The sequence below is a fragment of the Notolepis coatsorum genome (assembly GCF_963971535.1).
Source record: "Notolepis coatsorum genome assembly, chromosome: 20".
Taxonomy (NCBI): domain Eukaryota; kingdom Metazoa; phylum Chordata; class Actinopteri; order Aulopiformes; family Paralepididae; genus Notolepis; species Notolepis coatsorum.
Genome location: NC_140184.1, coordinates 4,379,383 through 4,405,852, shown reverse-complemented (window position 1 = coordinate 4,405,852; position 26,470 = coordinate 4,379,383). Strand labels below are relative to the sequence as shown.

Here is a 26,470-nt window from a genome sequence, read left to right as displayed (position 1 = left end):
TCCTCCACTAAACCTACTACTTTGACAACCTCAGCTAGGGTAGTCCGGACCTTTATGTCTGATTATGCGGTTTCTGACCCTTGGAGATTATCTAACCCATCTGGTAAAGTATACTCCTTCTTCTCACCAGTCCACCACACCTTTACACGTATAGACTACTTCCTTGTAGACGACAGATTCTGCATTCCGTATCTTCATGCTTGTATAATCCAATAATTATCTCTGATCAAGCCCCTGTTACCCTAGTAGTAGTCTTTCAGGCTGCCACCAATCTACGACCACCCTGGCGTCTGAACACCCGCCTGCTCAGTAAAGATGACTTTGTAAATTTTGTGTCAAACCAAATAGATTTTTTCCTAAGTACAAATAGAACCCCAACCATCTCTGCATCGACTCTCTGGGAAACTTTGAAAGCCTATCTCAGAGGCGAAATAATTTCATATGCTGCATATGAGAGGAAACAGAAAAATACCAGACTACCTGTGCTGAAGCGCAGTATCGCTCAATTAGACAATATATAATCAAATCAAATCAAATTTATTTATAGGGCCCGACAACACACGTTAATGTCCCCATGGGCCGTACAGGTCTTCTTTAAACAAGTCAAGAAGAAAACATAACAATAAGTCAAGAACAGAACAAGAACACCATAAGGTCCGAACATTTTTAGATGAATGCAAATAAATGAAAGAATGCAAGCACTCCCAGACATACCCCACGCGAAGGTAAGGAAAAACTCACTAAAACCTAACAATAGGGAAAAAAGCTCCACAGGCAGTGTGGAGGAGAGAAACCTTAGAAGGGCCATTCAAGGGGGGATCTCCCTTCTTAGATGTTGGTGATAGTAGTGTTGCAGACGGACAATTGGTAAGCATGCACTCATGTGTGTGGTGAAACACAGATGAGTGCATGCAATAGCAACTGTACATTTTGAAAGATTAAATATAGAGCTAATAGCGATAGCAACTGAACATTTTGAAAGATTAAAGATAGAGTTGATAGCGGATCTATTTGAGGCACAGGGGCGGCGCAAAGAGGGTCACGTCCTCCCCGTCTTAGTCACGGGACATCCGGCACTCCGGTCACCACTACGAGACCTCCGGAGACAGGGGGGCACGCAGAGGGGGTCGCAATCTCCCGGCCTTCGTCACGGGACGTCCAACACTCCGGTCAACACTCCAGGACAGCAAGTCATAGGGAGACAGGGAGACGGGACAGGCGTTAGACAGCTCATGAGATTGTAGTAGGCGGACATAGCAATAGATACAAGTGGTAGGCATATATGTATATATATGTATGTATATATATATGTATATATGCTGTATCACCATCTCCAGATGCTTATAAGGAGCGTCTAGCTTTGCAAGCAGAACATGATACACTACTGACAGATCAGGTTACTGAACTGCTTATCAAATCTAGAAGCACTTATTACAAACAAGGAGATAAAGCCAATAAATTACTAGCTCACAAGCTGCGCCAGGTCTCGTCTTCACACCAGATTCCTAAAGTCCGCACATCGTCTGGGATATCCTTAGACCCCAAAGAGATCAATAACGAATTTAAGCGTTTCTACCAATCTTTATATACATCTGAAAACGAACCCGATATCTCAGAATTAGATGACTTCTTCCACACCCTCGATATTCCTTTAATTAGCCAAGACCTGGTAGGAAAATTAGAACAGCCACTTACTACTGAAGAACTATCTATGGCCGTAAAATCTCTTCAATCCGGGAAAAGTCCAGGACCGGACGGCTACTCAGCCGAGTTCTACAAGAAGTTTCTTCCTAAGATAGCCCCTATCCTAAACGAAATGTACAATGAAGCATTTGTAAATGGCACTCTCCCACAGACTCTTACCTTAGCCACGATCTCTCTAATACTTAAAAAAAACAAAGACCCTCTGGAATGTGCTTCATATCGTCCAATCAGCCTACTAAATGTAGACTATAAAATCTTAGCCAAGCTCCTAGCAATACGTTTAGAATCAGTCCTTCCGTCAATTATCTCACCTGATCAAACAGGATTTATAAAAAATAGACACTCATTCTTTAATCTCAGACATTTAGTTAACATCATACATAACCGCTCTATGACCAATACTTCTGAGGCTGTCATATCCCTAGACGCAGAGAAGGCATTCGACAGGGTAGAATGGAAATACCTTTTCTACACCCTAAATAAATTTGGCTTTGGCTCTAAATTCACTACTTGGATACGACTTTTGTATTCATCCCCTCAAGCCTCAGTCAGGACTAATGACACACAATCCAGTTGGTTTCCCCTACAGCGCTCAACACGTCAAGGTTGCCCTTTAAGTCCTTTATTATTTGCCCTTGCCATAGAACCTCTTGCAATAGCACTCCGCCTTAACCCTCTCATCAAAGGTATAGTTAGATACGGCCATGAACATAAGGTATTGTTGTATGCGGATGATTTATTATTGTATACATCTGATCTTTCTGTTTCTGTCCCTGCTGCCCTTATCACTATCGAATCCTTTGGTAGCCTATCAGGCTATAAATTGAACCTTAACAAGAGCGAACTGATGCCACTTAATATAGCCGCAAAAAAGTCTCCTCTACACAATCTGCCATTTAGGATTGCCCACGATGGCTTCACTTATCTTGGGGTACATGTTACAGACAAATTCAACAAACTCTTTCAGGCCAACTTTGCCCCCCTCCTAACTCGTACTAAGGATGATTTTGAACGCTGGTCTATACTACACTTCTCTCTAGCCGCAAGAATTAACTCTGTTAAAATGAACACCCTCCCAAGATTTTTGTATCTCTTTCAATGCCTACATATTTTTCTCCCCAATGCATTTTTTAAGAAAATTGATGGCCTGATTTTGTCTTATATATGGGATAAGAAGCCTCCCAGGATAAGAAAGCAGCTCTTACAGAGGCCCAAATCAGATGGAGGCCTCGGACTACCGGATCTTAGGTTCTACTACTGGGCTGCTAACTTTAGGACCGTTCAGTTTTGGCTACAGTGTAGTGGGATGTCCTCACCCCCAGTATGGCTGGAGATGGAGGCAGCCTTGTCCGTACCGGCATCACTGACCTCTCTCGCACACGCCACTAGTTTAGGCCCTTATATCCCCTTTACAAAAAATTTATGTGTCAAATCAACAATGAAAATTTGGAACGAATCTAGACGCCACTTTGGCTTTCACGCAACATCTTTTGCTGCCCCGGTGGCCTCAAACCCGGCCTTCCCCCCATCTATGATTGATGGCGCTTTCTCAATATGGACTAGTCTCGGTATTAGAACATTTAAAGATCTCTATATCGACAATACCTTTGCTACGTTCGAACAATTATCGGTTAAGTACGGTCTCCCCAGAAGTAATTTTTTTAGGTTTTTACAGATCCGGAGCTATGCCCGCAGCTTAGATACCCAGTTCCCCATCCTTCCTGGTGAAACACAACTTGACATTTTTTTTTACCCCTCTTCCCACTCTAAAGGGCTCCCTGTCGAGAATTTATAGGCAGCTATGCTCATTACAGTCCACCTCCTTAAATATTATTAAGTCCTCATGGGAGGAGGAATTGGGGGATGCGATATCTGACGACATGTGGGAAAAAGCACTCAAAAAGGTTCACACCTCTTCCATCTGTGCTCGACATGGTCTCATCCAATGCAAAATCATCCACCGAGCTCACTGGACTCCAATGAGACTATCCAGAATTTACAAAAGTGTGAAACCTAACTGTCCATGATGTAATCGGTCCCCAGCAAACCATGTGCACATGTTTTGGAGCTGTCCATCCCTAGTGGATCTTTGGAAAAACATCACAATACACTCTCTGAAATATGCAGTACTCGGGTGGAACCAGATCCTTTGACTGCGCTATTTGGTGTTTCCTCACCCTCATTACAACTGACAAATACTAACAAAGAGGTCTTGGCTTTTGTTACTTTGTTAGCGAGACGGTTACCCTTTGGATTAAATCTATTCTTAACTGTATTAAACTAGAAGAAATCCGACACACACTCCGAGGATCTACAGACAAGTTCTTTTCTATGTGGGCTGCCTTCTTTTCCTATGTTGAGAGGATCCACCTTCCCATAGTCCCAGACTGATACTCACTCACACAATACCCTTGGTACACTACTCACCCATCCCTACCCTTCAAACTTTCTCCTTTGATGTACCAAATCGACACCAGAGTTGGTTGACCAATGAATTGCTGTACTCACTTTTTCAAAGGTATCGCCTTATTTAAAAAATTAAAATTAAACTAACTTGTTGGTTGCACTGGAAAAAAAAACAATAAACGGACATATAAAAAAATAAATAAAAAAAGTTTGGCAGAAAGGGCAGACAGGTAAATCAGTGAGGGTGGAAATGCTAAAGCCCTCATCCATTATGTCGTATAATAAATACATGAAAGGAGTTGACCAACTGGATCAAAACCTAGCGTACTATCCGTGTACACGTAAGACTGGAAAGTGGACCAAAAAGTTTGTGCTGTATCTGATCCAAATATGTTTGTACAACTCTTTTGTCTTGTACAGAACCAGGCACCCCAGCGGGTATTATAATAGCCTCCTCCGGTACACCATGGCTGTGGGACGGACCTACACAGGGGCTAAGGAGTTAAAAATTCCTGGGGTGGCAGAGGAGGAGGAGGGAGGTGGGGGTGAGGAGGAGGCAGGGGCTGAGCAGGTGGGGCGTGACCCTAGGGCCCCACCGGGGGACCTGCAGAGCAGATTAGTGGGTGGCTTTGGGAAACATGTTATGGTGGCCTACAAAGCCACCCCGAAGAAAACGCTATCGTGTAGGAAATGTCGGGTCTGCAGTAGGCGTGGCATCAGGAGTGAGACCAGATATTTTTGCACATCGTGCAAAGTCCCCCTGCATCATGACAAATGCTTCACTCTGTACCACACAAAGAAGGATTTTTCTAAATAGTTTCTTTATTAGTTGTCATACAGAAGTACAGACTACTTCTAAATAATCCGTCATACAGAAGTACAGAATACTTCTAAATAATCCATCATTGTGTGATACAGACAGAACCATGTGGATGCATACTTCACCATACCATGTGTACCACTTCGGTTGATAGTATAGCTAGCTGAGTGAGTAGTATAGTATAGCATAGTGGGTAGTTGCACTGTTTTCTGTACAAGACAAATGCGTTGTACATAATCAAATCAAATCAAATCAAATTTATTTATAGGGCCCGACAACACACGTTAATGTCCCCATGGGCTGTACAGGTCTTCTTTAAACAAGTCAAGAAGACAACATAACAATAAGTCAAGAACAGAACAAGAACACCATAGGGTCCAAAATTTGTTTAGATGAATGCAAATAAATGAAAGAATGCAAGCACTCCCAGACATACCCCACGCGAAGGTAAGGAAAAACTCACTAAAACCTAACAATAGGGAAAAAAGCTCCACAGGCAGTGTGGAGGAGAGAAACCTTAGAAGGGCCATTCAAGGTTTTGTATTTTGTATTTGTATTTGGGCCACTGTTGTAAATATTGCATAGGCATGTTTGGACCACTTGCAGATGAGACATTATGTTAGTGATCTAGCTTTGTCAACTCCATTCATCATTTGCATTGTGTGTGTATATAGTTTATTTTTTTATTATCTTTTCCCCCCCTCATTTTTACCGTTTGCACAGAACCAATGGTTGCTGACAGTCACCCAGTTTATAAAGTATATAATGTTGGTAAAGTACCACACTTTTCTAATCCAGTCCATTGGCCTCTTATTTATATACTTTGGAAGCCTGTCTTGGATATTTTTTGGTCCACAGATCATCTGGCGCTTCATCCATTTATCAATGGACAATGCAGCCATCGATGCGAGAGACAAACTGTAAGATACGCCCTGTAGTTGATCATGTGACGTGCCTGTACTGTGAATGTTACCAGCATACTTCTAAATGCACATAAACAATGGTTGGTTCTGATGACAGTCACCCAGTGTCAGACCCGGTGCCATGGGCGGGCATTAGGGGGCCGGGCCCACCCACTGAGTCAGCTGTGCCCACCCTGGTAAAAAAATGTTTTTCTTTTGTCAATCAAAGTCGACTATCCAAATCCTTAGTTGGGGACAGCCCTAGTGGGCACTGATGTCAACAACAACACTACTGAAGCTAGCACGGCACTCTGTGAGAATTCATTTTCTACCCTCAAGAACGTCTTTACAGAACATTGCCTTAGTATGCTTCATCGACGCAAGGCCAATTTAATTCAGTTGGCATTTGAGAAGGACTTAACAAAAAAGTTCAGGAATGAGTGGAGAGGGGCAGTGTTTTAAGAAGATTTCACTCTGTCCCCAAACGCCGCTTGCCGCTCTACTAATGATGGTGAGTAGCCTGTGGAGGAATTTTGTTTGCTTTTTTATGCACCTTATTTTTGTCAGTTCAGTTTGACAGTGAATTCAGAAGTGTTGAATAAATGGAGACTTTTCAAAGATATAGAATAGAATAGAAATGTATTATCCTGAGGGAAATTTGACTGCAAATCACTCAACATTAAAGTCACAAATAAGAATAACCAAACAAATGGCCTAAGAATAGAATAAAATGAAATAGAATAAAAAATACAGTAAATAAATACAGTAAAAATATACTGAAGTCTACAGTAGGTGTAATATTGCACAGTGTTGTTTAAAAAGTAAGAGTCCAGGAAGATGGTAATTGTCACTCTGTGCTCAGTGATCCAGTGAGGCACAGTGATGCATTGTATAGTCTGATGGCTGTCGGAATGAAGGACTTCCTGAGCCGTTCAGTGCTGCATTTAGGTAGTGTGAGCCTATAACATGCTCCTCCTGTCAGCCAAGTCTGTGTATAGTGGGTGGGAGGGGTTTTCCCTGATGGCCTGGAGCTTAGCAAGGTTCCTCCTCTCCGCCACCCTCGCTAGAGTCCAGCTCCACCCCAACCACGCTACTGGCCTTCCTGACCATCTTATCCAGCCTGTTTGTGTCCCCTGCTCTCAGTCCGCTGCCCCAGCAGGTCTGTTATATATCCGTTCAGTCTGTTTTTGTATAAGTGAATGTTCTTAAGATAGAGAGAAATTAGATTTTTCAATTGCCTCTCTGCTGTTTAGTTCAGCACCGTGGGCAGTGCCAAGCAAGCCAGTGCCGTTGTCCCAGCTGAAACGTATAAAATGGAACCGGTGTTGAAAAACCATTGTGCCCCCCCCCCCTAATTTGTTTCTGCAGCCTGGTCTGCCCAGTGTATACTTTTATAAAGTATTGTTGGTAAATTACCATAATTTTATACTGTGAATGTTACCAGCATATGTATCTAATGCACAGCAACAATGGTTGGTTCTGATGACAGTCACCCAGTGTATACTTTTATAAAGTATTGTGTTGGTAAATTACCATAATTTTATACTGTGAATGTTACCAGCATATGTATCTAATGCACAGCAACAATGGTTGGTACTGATGACAGTCACCCAGTTTATTGTACATATTCTGAAGTAAAAAAAAAATCACTTCATCAAAGTTTCAAGTTTTCTGCATTGTAAAGTATTCTGTATTTTATAATGTTTTCTGGACCTACACCAGTAGTTATAACTTACTTGTTCGTTAGCGCAGGGCCTCATGGTGGTTGATAATATATCAATTAGTTTCACCTGGAAATACTACTACCTGATCAATACAAGATATTATTACTTTATGAATGTGTTTATATCATGTATGGACGAATCCATTGGAAAACAGGTAGGTACAGAGCAACACAGTGTCTACAACACGGGAGCAGAGTATACACAGTACATGAAAGAGAAACAGTCTAAATGGGTTTTAACATTTTAGTTTATTTCATGCACATATGATCTGTAATACCTGATCGGTACAATATCTACTAACCTGATCAATACAAGATATTCCCACCTGATCGATATAATAGTATTACTGCATTTCAAGTTTGTTTATTTCTAATAGTAACATAGTCAGTCAATCAATCAATCAATCTATATATCTATCAATCTCACAATGCAATGTTTTCCCTGTGATTAAAAAAATTACCAGTCTAAATTGCTTTATAACACGTTCGGTAACTTCACGCACCCCCCCCCCCCCCCATGTTGGTTTGCATAAAGGCAGTCTTGTCTCGTCTTGTTATGACTGTTTCAGGCAGCAGCGAAGAGGAATTGGCATATAAAGGCTCATATCTTTTTTTCTAGAAAATCCGACTGGATTTTCCCCCGTTTACCTTTTTTAACTTGTAATTATGAACAAACGAAGGCATGAAGAAACAAACGGTTATCCCAATGTTAGTCGTTATGCCAATTCCCAATCCCCTTCCTGGTCGCTGCGCACCTACCCCCTACAGTCGGTCTGGGAGAGTGGAGGCTATCACATGCTTCCTCCGACACATGTGTAGCCAATCAACCGCTTCTTTTCACCTGGCAGCGCGGACTCTCACTGAGAGGGTGTAATGTGTGGAAGGATCACACTACCCCCCTTAGATCCTTTCCTCGCTGAGCAGGCGCCCCGACCGAGCTGTAGGAGTCGCTGTTTTACAATGACCAGGACCCACCCACCGGCTTTCCCACCCTCTAACACTGCCAATTGTGTTAGTACGACGGCCGGCCAAGCCGGAAGCAACGCAGAGAGCTGGGCTCGATACCAGTATCTCCTGCGTTTGTGGCGAGCGCCTTGCCCACTGCACCACCCGGCCGCCCTCGAGCCAATAGTTTTTAATCAATGTCCTATGAAACATTCTGGTACAATCCTTACCAATTTGCAGCAGGAGGGTCTGAAAAGAATTCAGTGAATTCAGCTAAATGAAAAGAGAACTACACTCCTTCCCAGAATGCAATGTGATGTCAATAGACCACTACACTTCCGCGTTACATTGAAATCGGGGAGGAGATAGTGGGGGGAGCAAATTAATGAATGTGGATGAGAGCCGTGATGTAAGTGATTGCAGATACGGCTGTGGGGGTGCTAGAGACATGATCGAATAGACTTTGTAATGGGAGATTTATAATATAATACGAGCAAATAACTTCTGAGTCCAAAGTTGAATAAGAAATAGAAGATATTTTATACCTCACTTGATCATGATAAGGAATGCTCAGTTGGAAATCAGACCAGTGTAAACAACGTCTGACCACAAAGTGAGACAGACGTCCCGGTTGAAATCACATTTGATACACAATTGATATAAACATATGACGTAGGAGAGGCTGGAAAATTACCATGAGGGCTGGCTAAAATGACTATTATGGCTGCCTTACAAGGAAACGAAGCGGTTCCCATAACAGTGTGACTTATGGCCTTATAGCATTCAGGGTTTAATACACTTACAAGGATACTGAGACGGCAACCATAGTTCATAACAATATTGTTTAGACTGGCTAATGTGTGCTTTTCCTAAAGAGAGACGCACACATTACGCTGATATGATAAAAGCGCCCTCTCAATACAACTCCACAATGGTATGATAATATATTTCCACGACAACTTGTATGCGCCTGAATCTCCTGAACACGGCGCGAGCCATTCCTAATCTATCAGAACAAAATTGGCAGAGAAAAAGCCAGTTTTTAAGCACCTATTCCCCATGCACATGCGCAGATTGCCCACGGATTGTGACGCAACGCACACCTGCCCTGGACTGTTCCATCAGAGGGGGGAGCTTCGGTGGCCAGTGTGAGTGGCTACAGACCACTGCACTTAAATATAAACATTAGTCTACCTGGAGACTCAATGAGGTAATTGTAGACGCGTCTGGTCATTTAGTGGGATCATTGTTTCATTATCCATTATCGGCTGAAAGGACACTGGCCACCGAAGCTCCCCCCTCTGATGGAACAGTCCAGTGCGCGTGTGCGTTGCGTCACAATCCGTGGGCAATCTGCGCATGTGTATGGGGAATAGGTGCTTAAAAACAGGCTTTTTCTCTGCCGATTTAGTTCTGATCGAGTAGGAATAGCTTGCGCCGTGTTCAGGAGATTCAGGCGCATACAAGTCTATTCGATCATGTCTCCAGCACCCCCAAAGCCGTATCTGCAAACACTTACATCACGGCTCTCATCCACATTCATTCATATGCTCCCCCCGCTATCTCCTCCCCGATTTCAGAATCCCGGAAGTGTTGCGGTGGTCTGTCACTAGACCAATTCACACCTGGAACAAAGGCCTTTTGTTATTCCAATGACTGGGCCCAGGCAGGCCTAGTGACAACACTTTGATTTGATGCCATGTACACGTTAGATATATAGAGGTGAATACATTAGACATATAACACATTAGATATATAATAGTATAGTAATATAATATATAATAAGAGAAAGATAGATACAGATAGACATATAACACATTAGATATATAATAGTATAGTAATATAATATATAATATAAGAGAGAGAGAAAGATAGACAGATATCCTCCTGATTAGCTGATGTCATGTCATGTATACAATTTTATATCTAGTTTATATCACTATATAATTTTCTTTTTAAAACACAACTGGAATAGAATATCACACAATTTTATAAAAAAAACATAAGAGAATAATAATCAACAAGAAACAATCAATTGTATTGTACAATGAACAACCCTATATAAATCAAAAAGAAACATCAATTGTATTGTACAATGAACAACCCTATATATCACTGCAGGTGCAGAGTCATTAGAAATGTATTTTGAAATATATTGTGAATTACAATAATAATACATAGGTGCCTCTATGATATTTGGCGTTTGGGATTGTTTTCCCCTTTTCAAATGTGGACATTTACATTAGTCATTACATTTAGTCATTTGAAAGTTACTGAATTTGCTCATATGCTCCAGAATAAACTTTTAATTCATAACGTTCAGTCGGGTCCCTGAGGAGCTGGAAACACGGCCAATGAAAAGTGTATTCTCGATAATGATAATGCAGGTTCTATTATCCTGACTAAACTTGGAATACCAGAAAATAGATATAGACGGTATATGATTTGTTGGAGAAATATGCAGCCCCATGGCGAGATATCCTCGCGAGTCGAGAGCTTTTCAGCTGAGAGCAGTGAGTTCAATGACAGACAATGTGAGAAACAAACAATCCCTCCCCCCTCTCGCTCTGAATGATATGCATATTGGTATCACTCAGTGATTTAACACCCATCAACGCACACGTTTGTGTGTGCGCGTGCATGTACGTGACGCGTTGTAGTTGCCATGAATACGGGGATAATTTAGAACTACACAATTTAGCAAGAATTAAACATATTTACAAGTCGTATTAAGTTTAGCAAGTAAGGAGATATATATATTACATCTCAAAGCACTCGAAAATGTAATTTTTCTATTTTTACCGATTTCTGAAAAGAGGTAGTTTGAGCATTTGGGAGAAATTATAAATCCTTTTGTTGTCCGCCGACGGGTTCAAACAGGCCCTTGGACTCCCAAGGGATAAAATTAACTGGGAGGGGACAGGGGTATTTAATGTGTAGCATAAAAACACATGTAACATATCACATTAATATCCTGTGGTCACATTAATATCCTGGGGCTAATCAAATTGACATGCAACCAGTATCCTAATTATTATTATTATACAATTTATATATCAGAATGTTCGAATGAATTATACAATTTATATATCACCATGTCCGAATGAATTATGAGTCCTAAGCTATATTACGATACTGTTTTTAACTGGTAATTCACCAACGTTACCATTACAGCGTTGTAGCAAAACAAAACTCTCTCCTGATACACTTTTTCTTCCCCAACTAACGGCATCTTTTTTCCGTTCCAATATGTGGGTGATATGGCTTGCGCTGTATACAAACTAACGGTAACTTTTCCCCGTCCCAATACGTGGGTGCGTGGCTCGCGCTGTATACAGCCCCCGATACAAGGAGCATATACGGGCTAACAATAAAACACTATCAGGTCAACAGTAAATATATATCTTAAACAAATAAAACCATATGGTATAGAAAATAATAAACGTGGACTTTAGGTGATAGCCTAATCTACCTTTTTGTTGAACTAATTCTAATTATTAATCTGGACCTTCAGAACAGTATGACCTCATGTGGCTCTTCCCGTTTCCATAAACTGAACTAAAGGGTTTCTATCCAGTATGAGTTTTCATGTGTGTCTTCAGATTGCCTTGCTCACTGAACCCTTTTCCACAAACTGAACAACTAAATGGTTTCTCTCCAGTATGAGTTCTCATGTGTATCTTCACATATCCCTTCGCACTGAACCCTTTTCCACAAACTGAACAACTATAGGGGTTTTCTCCAGTATGAGTTCTCATGTGTATCTTCACATATCCCTTCGCACTGAACCCTTTTCCACAAACTGAACAACTAAATGGTTTCTCTCCGGTATGAGTTCTCATGTGTTTCTTCAGACTTCCTTTCGCACTGAAGCTTTTCCCACAAACTGAACAACTAAATGGTTTCTCTCCGGTATGAGTTCTCATGTGTTTCTTCAGACTTCCTTTCGCACTGAAGCTTTTCCCACAAACTGAACAAATATAGGGTTTCTCTCCGGTATGAGTTCTCATGTGTATCTTCAGACTTCCTTTATCATGGAACCTTTTCCCACTCCCACAAACTGAACAACTAAATGGTTTCTCTGCGGTATGAGTTCTCATGTGTATCTTCAGACCTCCTTTCTCACTGAAGCTTTTCCCACAAACTGAACAAATATAGGGTTTCTCTCCAGTATGAGTTCTCATGTGAATGTTCAAACTTTCATTATGAATTAACCCTTTCCCGCAAACTGAACAAATAAATTGTTTCTCTCCAGTATGACTCATCATGTGTAGCTTCAGACCTCTTTTCTCACTGAACCTTTTCCCACAAACTGAACAAATATAGGGTTTCTCTACAGTATGAGTTTGCATGTGTAAGTTCAGACCTGTTTTCTGACTGCACCCTTTTCCACAAACTGAACAACTAAATGGTTTCTCTCCGGTATGAGTTCTCATGTGTTTCTTCAGATTTCCTTTATCATGGAACCTTTTCCCACAAACTGAACAACTAAATGGTTTCTCTGCAGTATGAGTTCTCATGTGGTACTTCAGACCTCCTTTCTCACTGAAGCTTTTCCCGCAAACTGAACAAATAAATGGTTTCTCTCCAGTATGACTCATCATGTGTTTCTTCAGATCTCCTTTCTGACTGAACCTTTTCCCACAAACTGAACAACTATAGGGTTTCTCTCCAGTATGAGTTCTCATGTGTGAGTTCAGATGTTGCTTCGTACTGAACCATTTTCCACAAACTAAACAACTAAATGGTTTCTCTCCGGTATGAGTTCTCATGTGTTTCTTCAGACTTCCTTTATCATAGAACCTTTTCCCACTCCCACAAACTGAACAACTAAATGGTTTCTCTCCAGTATGACTCATCATGTGTATCTTCAGACCTCTTTTCTCACTGAACCTTTTCCCACAAACTGAACAACTATAGGGGTTTTCTCCAGTATGAGTTGTCATGTGTCTCTTCACACTTCCCTTCTGACTGAATCCTTTTCCACAAACTGAACAACTAAATGGTTTCTCTCCAGTATGAGTTCTCATGTGTGAGTTCAGATAATGCTTCATACTGAACCCTTTCCCGCAAAATGAACAACTAAATGGTTTCTCTCCGGTATGAGTTCTCATGTGTATCTTCAGATGTCCTTTCTGACTGAACCTTTTCCCACAAACTGAACAACTATAGGGTTTCTCTCCAGTATGAGTTCTCATGTGAATGTTCAAACTTTCATTATGAATGAACCCTTTCCCGCAAACTGAACAAATAAATTGTTTCTCTCCAGTATGAGTTCTCATGTGTATCTTCAGATGTCCCTCCTTGCTGAAGCCAGGACTACTTTGTATTTTCTGTGTCTTCTTTGGTTTCGGAGTCATCAAACGTAGTCCTCCACTCTCCTTCCATTCATCAGTGTCATCAGGCTCAGTTCCAGAACCCTCATCATCAGTGTCATCAGGCTCAGTTCCATAACTCTCATCATCACTGTCATCAGGCTCATTTTCAGAACTTTTATCATCACTGTCTTCAGTCTCAATTAGAGAACAGTCTGAAGAAAGGGGCTGGCTATCTCTAGTTGGTTCTAAGTCACCAGTTTTCATCTTTTTAGTTGAGGTGCTGGGTAAAGAGTAAGCTCCTCCGTTTCTCTCCCTATGGGTTTGAAGAGGCTGGAAGGGCTGAGCGTTCTCTTGACCATCTTCACATATTACTGGGTGTCCTGTGATCTTGGAGCCACTAGCCTCTTCCAGCCCTTGATGTAGTTCATCTTTAATCTGTAGGAGCTCTGGATCCTGGGTTTGGCTGAGTTGTGAGGACAGAGTATTCTCTCCACCATGTTCATATTTCACAGGGTGTAAGGTAATCTTGGAGCCACCAGCCTCCTCTAGATCTTGAAATAGTTCCTCTTCTTCCTCTTTAATCTGTAGGGGCTCTGACTCCTCTTGGCCCAGACTGGGGCTCCTCTCCTGCTGCTCGGGGGGAACCTCCTCTTCACAGATAAACACCTGTGACACCTGTAAGGTAAGGGAGTCTAGAAAGAAGGGAAGAAAATAATTTAAATGTAATTTGTTGTAACCATTGCTTTTGAAAGTTACAAAGGGACAGTTCACCGTTTCACACTACACTCCCTGTGAAGCCCAAATAAAAAAGACATTAGCAACTTCAGAGGCCAGAGGGTGGGACCTATAAAAGTGTTTTCTGCACCTCGCTCCCTCATTCTGGGCAAGATACACTCATGTCATGTGATGCGTAGTAAGTTTCAAGTTTCAAGTTTCTTTAATAGTTGTCATACAGAAGTACAGAATACTTTTGTACAAAATGCTTCTTACTGTTGCGCTCCAGAGACTGTGCAAGACAAGATAAGTATGAAATAAAATAACATAGTAAAATTAGAAGTAAAAAAATGGTCACAGTGTTCAGTTTAGACATATGTACAATGTTCGATGCAGAATAGACGTAGTTACCATACAGTATACAATACTGTGCAGTGTACTAATATACAATACTATATAGTGCAAGGCAGAAATGGAGAAATGGGACGAGGTGCAATTTAGGTACAATTCACAGTAGGTGTACGAGTTGTAGTGCAAATCCTTTATCAATAAATATAAAGTGTAAGTGTGTTTGTGTGATCTAAAGTGTGGAGAGTGGGTGCTGCAGTGTGTTGTTTGTTTGAGTGAGTGTGCGTGTGGGTGTGTGTGCTGTGTGCATTTGATGGTTGTTGCATAGTGATTATTGTTCGTTTAGCGATTATTGTTCGTTTAGCAGCCTGATGGCCTGGGGATAGAAGCTTCTTCTGAGTCTTTCTGTGCTCGCCTTAAGACTCCGGTATCGCTTGCCTGACCGCAGCAGTTCAAAGAGGCAGTTGTTCGGGTGGCTCGAGTCCTTAATAATTCTCTTAGCCTTCCCCTTGCACCGCTTGTTGTAAATGTTCTGGAGGGTGGGAAGCCCCCCTCCAATTGTGCGTTCGGCTGAACGTGTCACTCTTTGTAGTCTGCTACGGTCTTGTGCAGTGCTATTTCCAAACCAGGAGGTGATGTTGCCGGTCAGGATGCTCTCTATTGTACATGAGTAGAAGTTCCTAAGGATCTTCTGACTGACTTGGAACTTCCTTAGGCGCCTGAGGAAGTAGAGGCGTTGTCGTGCCTTCTTCACAACACTGTCAATGTGTGTGGTCCATGTCAAGTCCTCGGATATGTGGGCTCCGAGGTACTTGAAACTGTTCACTCTCTCAACCGGTGCCCCGTCGATGCTGAGGGGGCTGTAGTCCTTGACCCCCGACCTCCTGAAGTCCACAATCATCTCTTTTGTTTTGCTGACGTTCAGGGAGAGGCAGTTCTCCTGACACCACTGTGACAGGTTCTCTACCTCTTCCAGGTAGGCCCTTTCGTCGTTGGCAGAGATCAGGCCCACCACTACTGTGTCATCAGCTAATTTGATGATGGTGTTGTTGTTCCGCTGTGCTACGCAGTCATGTGTGTACAGGGAGTAGAGGAGGGGGCTCAGAACACAGCCCTGGGGGGCCCCTATGTTGAGCGTGATGGATGAGGAGGTGCAGTTGCCGGCTCTTACCACCTGGGGTCTGCCCGTCAGGAAGTCCAAGACCCACTGGCAGAGGTCATAGTTCAAGCCCAGGTCCCTGAGCTTGGCTATGAGTTTGGAGGGGACTATGGTATTGAATGCTGAGCTGTAGTCGATGAACAGCATTCTCACATAGTTCCCCTGCCTCTTGTCCAGGTGTGATGCTGCTGTGTGCAGCACATGGGCTATGGCGTCCTCCGTGGACCTGTTGGGGCGATATGCAAATTGCAGAGGGTCCAGGTTGATGGGGAGGGAGGAACAGATGTAGCCCTTCACTAGCTTCTCAAAGCACTTCATGGCTATGGAGGTGAGGGCTACAGGGCGGTAGTCGTTGAGGCAAGCGGGCGTAGATTTTTTGGGTACAGGGATGATGGTGGACTTCTTCAGACAGGTGGGGATGACAGCCTGTTCCAAGGACAGGTTGAAGATGTCAGAGCATAAAGCATAGTAGAGCCTCAGGCAGTGTTCATAAGATATACCGTACCAGACACTAACTAGCGAGCAAGTCTTGGTGATCAACAGATGCTTTTGAGAACATTTGGGCATCTACAGTCAGAACAACTACTGCGATTGTAAAATATGATACAATACATATGATCAGAACTGTGACAGGTACAACTCTGGCTTGGATTGGTTTTTACTGGCTTTTGGAGTTGAATGGGACAAATTGCTGTCTGGATTTGTGCCTTGTATTAATGATATAACATTACACTTAACATTATCAAGTTTTGATATCACTATCAGAGTTGGACTTTCAGCATTACAGATTAGTTATTTATTTAGGTGACATGATTGCATGAACACTTAAAAGTGCCTATCTTGCCAATATCCATTTAAATAAATGTCTGTTAAGTCACAATCTATTAGAGATGTTCCGATACCATTTTTCCCTTCCCGATTTCGATACCTAAGCTTAGCAACAATATTAGCAACAATTAGTCATTCTGGTCTTATTTTTTGTATTCTTTACAAGTGTTATGAACGTTACCGTTACGGACGTTACATTGCGAATGTGTGTTAAGTCACAAAGAAAGTTCATATGGCTGTCATTTCAATCGGTGCGCGTCTCGCGAGACGACTGCACAATACCGCGAAATATCTCCCACGGTAGGAGAACTTGTCATTCGTCACTCAAACCTGCAAGACGTCTCTGAGGATATGTATCGACCATCGCATTTTGTTGCTCGCATCAAACTTGGATGATCCAAGTCAAAAGGTAATGCATACTAATCGATCAGTAAAAACAATCAAATGAGACATTTAAAGTGATGGAATCGTATGGAATTTGGGCATTCATTCATCATCAACTTTTCCCTGGCAAGAAGATAATTTAGCTAACCTCAGGCAACCCTCTTCTTATACCGTCTCTTCATCGCCAAATTAACTGAAACCGACACTAGCAGCTAGCAATATCAGTGAGTCGGGCACCGGCAGCTAGATGGGTTAACGTTACGTTAATCATACCATATTTATAAGCACTTAATCTTCTTCATTAATATAGGCTACACGCAGGCTTTTAAAGTCATGAAATGTGTAGCGCATTGCTTAGAGTTATAGAGGGCCATATATCTGCTGCGCTCGGGGAAAAATCTGCAGTGCGTAATTGTACATCTTCTCCCCGCAGTGATCCTGACAGCTGTGCGTCAGACTTCAGTAACATATAACAACACGAGACACTGAAAGCTAGGCAGGTAATGTTCATTGGAAGCAGTTTTATATAGAAACAAAAGGAATATGAGCCGTCAGTGAAAGTGATTTTCTCCCCACACTACAGTTGATGCGGACAGCTGCGTGCGTCAGACCCACCCAGCTTGACTGTCAAAGATCTATACCCAGCCATCCCCGATTAAAACCACAGGACAGGTACAGCAGGGCAAGCAAGTTATTATCATTGTTTTTGTAGGCTATGTTATTTAATTACTGTTATTTAGTCAATGAAAATGAGAAGAAAAAGAACACTTTGGCTCCAAGGAAATAAATTAAAAGGGTGAGGTGCTCGCCGTGGGGTAAACTTAGTACAAAAGTAAAATAGAGACAAAGCGAAAGCACTTTGTCTCCATGTATTAAAAAGCATTTGTTTTAACTAGTGCCATCAATAGATTAAAAACAAATTAACTAATTGATATCACAATTTTATGTAATTAATCTAGATTCAAAATGGCATTTATGACAAAGGAAATCCATCTGCTGAATGTGATTTATTATCAGCATTTTAAGTCTATTATTTTACACTTCAAATGCATTTATTTTACCAGTTTAATGTATTTTAATTGTTTTTCATTCATTTTTATTTTCTGGACGGTTCTGGGACGGTGGTGGAAAAAGTTAGTCTGGAGCCCTGGTGTACACACTAGGCTACACAGTAGTTAAATCCCAACGCTGTCAGCGTTCATCAGGTGAACGTAACATAGCCTATCACACAGATTCAATTTATCAACGATGTGCCTGAACAAATCAGAATAACTGATGACATCACATGGTGCAGCAAGAAATACAGGCTACATTTTGAAAACGAGATAATCAATTCATGATCATAAACAACATTACTATTTAGTACTATAATCATAATAATAATAAATAACAACAATAACAGTGATGGTAATAATTTAAGAGAAAAATTAGCAGCAGGCCTATGGTTTTAGGTACATGTAGCCTAGGTTATTCAGGGATAATAAAGCATGAATAAGTTATGAAAAGGAAAACATTTAAAAATTGAAACCGTGCATATACTAAACATATACATTTTCATTTAATTTCAGCATGGCTAAAACAGCTGCAGTACGCCAGAAGGCATTCAGGGAGAGAAATAACCACAAGGCTTTTAAAGCAAAAGAGAGTGAGAGAAAAAGGAAAGAAAGACGAGAGAAAAAGGACACTTGGTCAAAGGAGGAGGCGGAAAGAGTCTGGGCGTTAGGAAGGGAGAGAGTAAAGAAATGGCGTCTTCTCAAAAGTAACAGCCAAGATTCCCAAGAAGTCAGTCAGTCTGCAAAGCCTTTTAAAACAAGGCAATTGTTTGGGAAGGCGGTAAAACGCACACTTAAGGCTCTGCCAAAAAGCCCATCAAAGAAAAAAGCAGTGATTCAAAATTTGGCCATCTTATTGCACTTGATCATCAAGAAACCCACCCCAAAAAACACAGAAACCCCAAAATGAAACCAAACAGAAGGTAAATGAGTATTATTCCAGGGACGACATTTCAAGGCAGGCCCCCGGAATGAAGGATGCAGTGACCATAGGAGAACCCCGGCCACCTCATGTCTGTCTCTGTTCAGAAACGCCAAGGAATGTGTGTCTGTGTAGGTACCATGAAAACACTACCCTTCTCCTGGAATGTGTGCGGTGCCATGTTCCTCGCAAAGTCTTTAAGAGCTCGACAGAATTTGTCAGTTCCGTGGTTTTCAGCACTCATGAGCCACAATGCATGCTGAACACTTGCGAGGAGTGCAGAGATGCAAAACTGTTCCGGAACAATATTGTGGACCACATACCAGATGAGGATAAACAACTGAAGATAGGGCTGGGCGATATGGAAAAAAATCATATCGCGATAACGATATGATAATTTTATTTTATTTCTCGATATCGATAATTATCGAATTGTTATAAGTATAAATTTTTTTTTTTTTTTTTTTTTAACAACAGATGTATGTTTATTTTGCAGCAATTCTTTGTCATTGCCGCCATCTTTAGTGTTACATCCCCTCACACTCCAGTTCTCAGGCTGCAGCTGGTTTAAAAGCTAAAGTAAACCGGCTTCTCTGCTGGCTGTGGCTCCAGAGGAGTTGAACAGTTCTGGCTCTGCTAGTTTATTTTCGATCTTTTGGCGCTTTTTTGGTGGACAAACCACCACACATGTGCACTGCGACTCGTGACTGGAGTCTAGTTCTGCTAGCACACATAGCCTACTGTGTACAGACGGTTTCAAAATGTATTTTAAATTAGAAAGCAAACAAAATAAATGGACAAGAGAAAAAGAAATCTGAATTTGGTCAGTATTGTCATTTGGACAAGCAAAGCCATTACTTTAAGTTGCAGGCAAGAAAGACAAGTCTGTCCACTGTCTCTGGTTTTAAAACTGCCCTGTTGCAGGTAAAAAAAATAAAACTAAAAAAAAAAAAAAAAAAAACGATTTTTCGATTTCTTTTAATTTCGATATTCGATATCGATTATTAAAATATATCGCGATATTTATCGTTATCGTTATATCGCCCAGCCCTAACTGAAGACCACCTTGTATGCCTGGGAGACGGTCGGTGGAGTGCAAATGAAGGTCCAGAAGACTAGGGTACTAGGAGATGTACTTCGTCTTCTCACGAGCAGTGCACCACAATTTCTGAGGCACTGCTTCATAAAAAGAAAACAAAGTGCTGCGTTTGAGGAGAAGAAGGCGACCGCCCAAGCAGATAGAGATTCTGTGGTTCTGCAAGTGGACTTCGCCGAGAACTACACGGCGGCGTACCAGGATGAGATCCAGTCTGCCCACTGGAATCAGAAGCAGATCTCCATCTTCACCTCCGTTGCCTGGTCTGACGCCGACCCCTTGTCCTATGTGGTGGTGAGTGACAGCCTGGACCATGACAAGAAGGCTGTGGCAACCTTTATGGGAAAGATTGTAGAAAACATCAGGAGAAAACATCCCCACATGACACAGCTGCACATATTCAGCGATGGAGCTGCCTCCCAGTTCAAAAACACATTTTTGTGGGCCTTTTTATCGTCAAGTTTCCGCGAAATGTTCCCCAACCTCCACGTTGAGTGGCACTTTTTTGCCACCAGCCATGGCAAGGGAGCCGTTGACGGAGTAGGAGGCACGGTCAAGCGAGCAGTCAGCACAGCCGTGGTCAGCAGACAGGCGGGAGTTGTCAACACTGCTGCCGACTTCGCCAGAGTCGCTGGGCCGAGGTGCCCAAACATATCTGTTGACGAGGTGAGACCTGAGGAGATCAAGAGCTTCAGTGGGAAACAGGAGCTGGAGGCCAAGTGGGCAGATGTCCCCACCCTTCATGGCACACAGGGAGTGCATCACATCGAGGTTGTATCATGGGGGAAGATCAAACACAAGATGTACTCCACCGCTGATACATCATACCATCACACTTTTCTCTCCTCCTCTGAATTGGCCAGACCACCTGTCTCCTCTGACAAGACCACCTCTCTCTTGTCAACAGCCAGACCCCCAGCTGTCTCGTGCACAGTGTCTCGTGCACAGTAGTCACATTGAAGAGGCCAGACGTCCACCACCTGTATCCTCTGACAAGGTCGACTGTCACCCACCTACCATCAAGACAGGGGATTGTCTCCTCGTTGAGTTTGAGACAACAAACAAAACAAACAGGTCATTTATAGGATTGGTCACCCAGCAAGACGACACAGGGGCTGAAATTCAATTTCTCCTAAAAAAATTCAAATCGGGCCTGGTCTTTGCACTTCCAACCATAGAGGACAAGTCCTGGGTCAGTTTTGATCAGATTCGTGAACACCTCAATCCTCACATGGATAACAGAGGGAGATACCATTTATCTGAACCAGTCCAGGCAGAGTGAATTGGACTTGATTTTTTATAACTTTCTTTTTCATGGTGAGGTTGACATTTTCATGCAATTGCTCCAAAACTCATTTTCTGATTTAACCGATATTAATATATTGCTGTTCTCTGTATAGAAAACACTTTGTTAATCAAATAAAGAGCTATTTTCCAAAAACGTTTTGTAATTTATTTTCAGAAATGACTGATATTTTAAAACTATTTAAAAAAATTTAAGATATTTTGTGATTTTTGTGATGTCACAGTATGATGTCATAATAGAACATTCTAGAACATTTGTGATGTCACAGTATAATGTCATAATAGAACATTCTAGAACATTTGTCATGTCACAGTATGATGTCATAATCAAACATTCTAGAACATTTGTGATGTCACAGTAACATTACTTCCGGTCCACTTCCTGTTTGAGTGCAAAACCGGAAGTAGCATTTCCTGGCATTTTTTCAGACTACAACATGAATCCAGACTGGTTTGACCCTCAAAATGGTCCACCGAAGTCAAACACATGTGGGTAAAGCCCTATTTCTGATAGTGTTTTTTGTCTATTTCAGACGTGTAACATCCATAACGCAAAAATTTTACATCCATAACGGCAATTTTTTGGGATTCATTCCTTGAGAGGAAATGCCAGGTTTTCCTGAATGTGCTTTTTGGGTACCTCAAACCCTTCCCTACAAAGTGATAGTAAACATGTTATTCTTTGAAAAAGATATTCACAGAGTTTTCATCATGTGTTCAGTGAGTCCGAAAAGCTTGTCCATTTCGGTAACATCCATAACGCTGTGTATTTTGTCACCTATCTCAAAATCCAAAAGGTAAAATTATTTTTTACTGCAGGCTCATCTTTATCTCAATAAGTGTAACTAAAATGTGTAAATTATACTTCCAATTCAAATCGATGCCTTGTCAATGTTAAGTTAAGTTTCCAATTTTCTCTCTGAATGTAACATCCATAACGCTGGAATTGCCTTATTCCAAGTTAAATCACATTTTCACCAGTAACGTTTAGGGGTGGGAATCACCAGTTTCATCACGATACGATACGATATCGATTCTTTGGACAACAATACGATATTTGCAGATATCACAAAGTCTGCCACGATACGATTCGATTCGATTCAGGTGCCTGCGATCGATATGAGACGATATTATGTGCCCATTTAACACAGTCACATTTAGATCAACAAAAAAAAGGCTACGGAAATATCAATTGACGTTTTTATTTTTGAGCTCTTCCAGACATTTAAATGAAAAACAATCTATTGTTTTTAATACAAATAGACCTCCTGTTCACTGTAAACTTTAAGTAAAATGTTTTGGAACTCACAACACGCAAGCTAAAACCCCTTCCTCTCCCAAACCGTTCCTACAATTGTTTTATGTTGCATGATGATCATGTTTAAATATTAGGGATGCACCGAATATTCGGCCACCGAAAATTTTCGGCCGAAAATTGCCAAAAATGGCCTTTCGGCTTTTGGCCGAAAGAGTTTTTTGACCGAAAATATATCACTGAATGTCAAAGAACAGAACCAACCTGTAACCTAACGCGTGTTGTTGTGATGATGTCATCAAAACGCGGCTTCAGTCATTACATGCGCAACGTGAGCTCTTCAGCCCTGCGTTCTGCAGCCTGTGATAACTCATCTTGGGACTCGGGAGTCGCGCTGTTTCTATGTAAACTCCGCGCGCAACGCGTCCAATAAATGCGTCTTTAACATGCTTTATATCCTCACCATTACTATATGCCCGTCGCGGTTAAAAACCTTTTTGATTAACGTTAGCGTTAAGCTAGCTAACAAGGCTTCCGGTCCGCGTGAACACTTAAGGTAACTTACTTGCGTTCAGCTTTTCTCTGATTGGCCACGACGCCCATGTGACCGCGGCAGAGCGGAAATAGGCTGCTGCTCCGGCGAAAGAAAGACAGGCATTCTATTGCCATGCTCTGCGACAAACTCTAACCTTAACCAACTCCGAAAGAATGCCTAAACTTAACCCTAACCTTAACCAACTCCGAAAGAATGCCTAAACTTAACCCTAACCTTAACCAACTCCGAAAGAATGCCTAAACTTAACCCTAACCTTAACCAACTCCGAAAGAATGCCTAAACTTAACCCTAACCTTAACCAACTCCGAAAGAATGCCTAAACTTAACCGGCGAAAGAAAGACAGGCATTCTATTGCCATGCTCTAAGACAAACTCTAACCTTAACCAACTCCGAAAGAATGCCTAAACTTAACCCTAACCTTAACCAACTCCGAAAGAATGCCTAAACTTAACCGGCGAAAGAAAGACGGACGCTAATTAATTAAACGTAAAAAAAATAAAATAAAAATTGAAGTGATTCGAACTTGTCACCAACTGACCGCAGGCTCGACAGCAAGCTGAGGAACGAGTTGAGCTAACCGTCAATGTTACAACAGGGGGGATTGTGTATGCATAATGCCGCGGCAACCTATGCGCCGCTGCCGCTCTGCCGCGTCGCCACGGGCCGTGTCACGTCCCGCGATTGGGCGTACATGTCACATGACCAGAAATGACCTGGCCAATCAGAGAAACGCTGAACGCAAGTTAGTTACCTTAAGTGTTCACACTGTTCAGGCTTCCGGTCCTCTTTCACTAGTCTCTCTTAAAGCTACGTCATCCCCCGCTAATAGTCACGGGAGATGTAGTAAATACAACAATCCTTCCATGTAGGCTAGAACGCTGTGAATTATGACAGTAGTTCAAGTTTCTTTATTAGTTGTCATACAAAAATACAGAGTACTTTTATATAAAATGCTTACTGTAGCCACTACAGTAACATCATTAAGTCTGCTATAAGCTATTCTCCCTCTCATGTGTGCAGATCTTTATGCAGTTTTAAAGCACATTGGCTTTGTTCTGAATGCATTTTGTTGTAGTTATCCTACAGAGAAAAGAAAATGCACTTGACTTGGAATTAATGTACTGTATGCATTCAGAAGTGCTGAATAAATGTTTTATGGACCCATAATAGTGATTATTTATTATTTAAGTTAAGTTTAGCCATAATCATATATTTTTCCATAATCAGGTAGCTGAACAACATTGGAAAAAAAATCTATTCTATGAATCATTTTCGGCCTTTCGGTATTCGGCCAACTGTTTCCTATTTTCGGTATCGGTTTCGGCCAAGAATTTCCCATTCGGTGCATCCCTATTAAATATCAACATTATCTGTCCATCCTCAGTAAATAATATCAATATAATAATACTCCTGACTTCATCTGGTATTTTCATACACACACACACAGAGACAGAATGCCCCCACCCCTCCTCCTCCTTCCCCTCTCTGTTTCTCTCTCTCTTAGCTTAAGCAGCTAATGTAACGTTAATTTAGCGACGTGGGCATAAAAGAATGGCGACGATGCAAAGCATGTTAGATGCATTTGACCCGTTGCGGGGAAAAAACTGCACAGACTTATATCGGGTCTCAAAATAGACGCTCCCTAGCGCTGCTCTGCTGTACAGAGCTAAACGGAGTTTCACAACACTGGGCGCGGGGCGGATATGACGTCACCGTCGCCGGATTTTCAAAATAAGAGTATCGCAATATGAATCGATCTTTTTACGTTGCATCGATCCTATTTGATTATTGATAATAGATCGATATATCGATCTGGATCGATGTATCGTCCCACCCCTAGTAACGTTACAGTCTTTCCATCTACCGATAGCTCATGCTAGCTAACCTAGCTCACGTTAGCGTCGTCACTGATCGACCACCTCGCGTACACAATTAATGACATGTTGCGGACAGCCATATCGGTGACAATGTTTAGCTTTTAGTGCCAAATGATAAGAGTCTGAGGCGGAGTCTCAAAAGAGAATGTTGAATATTTATTGTGCAAAAATCACAACAGGCCTCTGGTACTACAGTAGTTAACCTAAACGGAGCAGCCTGGAAGCAAGTGCAGCAACGAATAATGTCTGTGTGGAACTAATGTGCCAACAACCTTTCCGTGGGTGAACTCATTGAGATAGTTTTCAATTACTGATACTAATACAAATCTATACAATCACCCGTTGTTGAATAAATACCATTACTTTATAGTTATTACTAAAAAACAGTATATATAAAACAGTAGCTGTATAAAATAAAAAAAATGTTTCTTTTTATAATTTATATAATATATATATATTTAGGGGCGGCTACGTGGCGTAGTGGGCAAGGCGCTCGCCATGAAATCTGGAGATGCTGGGCTTGCCTGTTCGAGCCCAGCGCTCCACATTTGCTTTCAGTTTAGCTGGTCGTCCGTACTAATACACATTGGCCGTATTAGGGGGTGGGAAACTGATGGGTGGGGATCGGGCGTTGTGGACAGCGACTCCTACAGGTCGGTTGGTGCGCCTGCGCAGTAGAATCAGGAAGTGTCGGGGGCAGCGTGAGCCTCCCACGCGTTACTCCTCGCCACTGAGAGATCGAGCTGCGCAGGTGAAAAGATGAGACTGCTGTTACCTCAAGTACCGGAGGGGACTTGTGCTATGTATGACTTAGTCCACATTGCAGCCGGCTTGTGGGAGGCAAGAAACAGCGTCCGTGACAGGGGAGGGTTGAATTGGATGATACGAAATTGGGATGGGAGAAAATATAGAAAATGGGAGAAAAAGTGGATCAAAAAAAATAATATATATATATATTTTTTTTAATGTATGCACTGGTATCGGATCAGTATCGGTATCGGCCGATACCCAAAGCTTAGGTATCGGAATCGGATCGGGAAGGAAAAAAATTGTATCGGAACATCTCTATAAATTACTAGGGGTGGGAATCACCAGTTTCATCACGATACAATACGATATCGATTCTTTGGACAACGATACGATATTTGCCGATAT

The 26,470-nt window shown here is 41.8% G+C and overlaps 1 protein-coding gene across 1 annotated transcript; it reads right to left on the bottom strand.

Moving 5' to 3' along the window:
- Positions 1–1,467: 1,467 nt before the first annotated feature.
- Positions 1,468–14,082, bottom strand: LOC311246979 (uncharacterized protein; the record flags this gene model as incomplete). The annotated part of the gene is made up of 3 exons (XM_084337252.1): positions 1,468–1,533; positions 12,838–13,213; positions 13,394–14,082. 3 exons carry the CDS (start codon positions 14,080–14,082, stop codon positions 1,468–1,470), a joined length of 1,131 nt encoding a protein of 376 aa, XP_084193378.1.
- Positions 14,083–26,470: the final 12,388 nt, after the last annotated feature.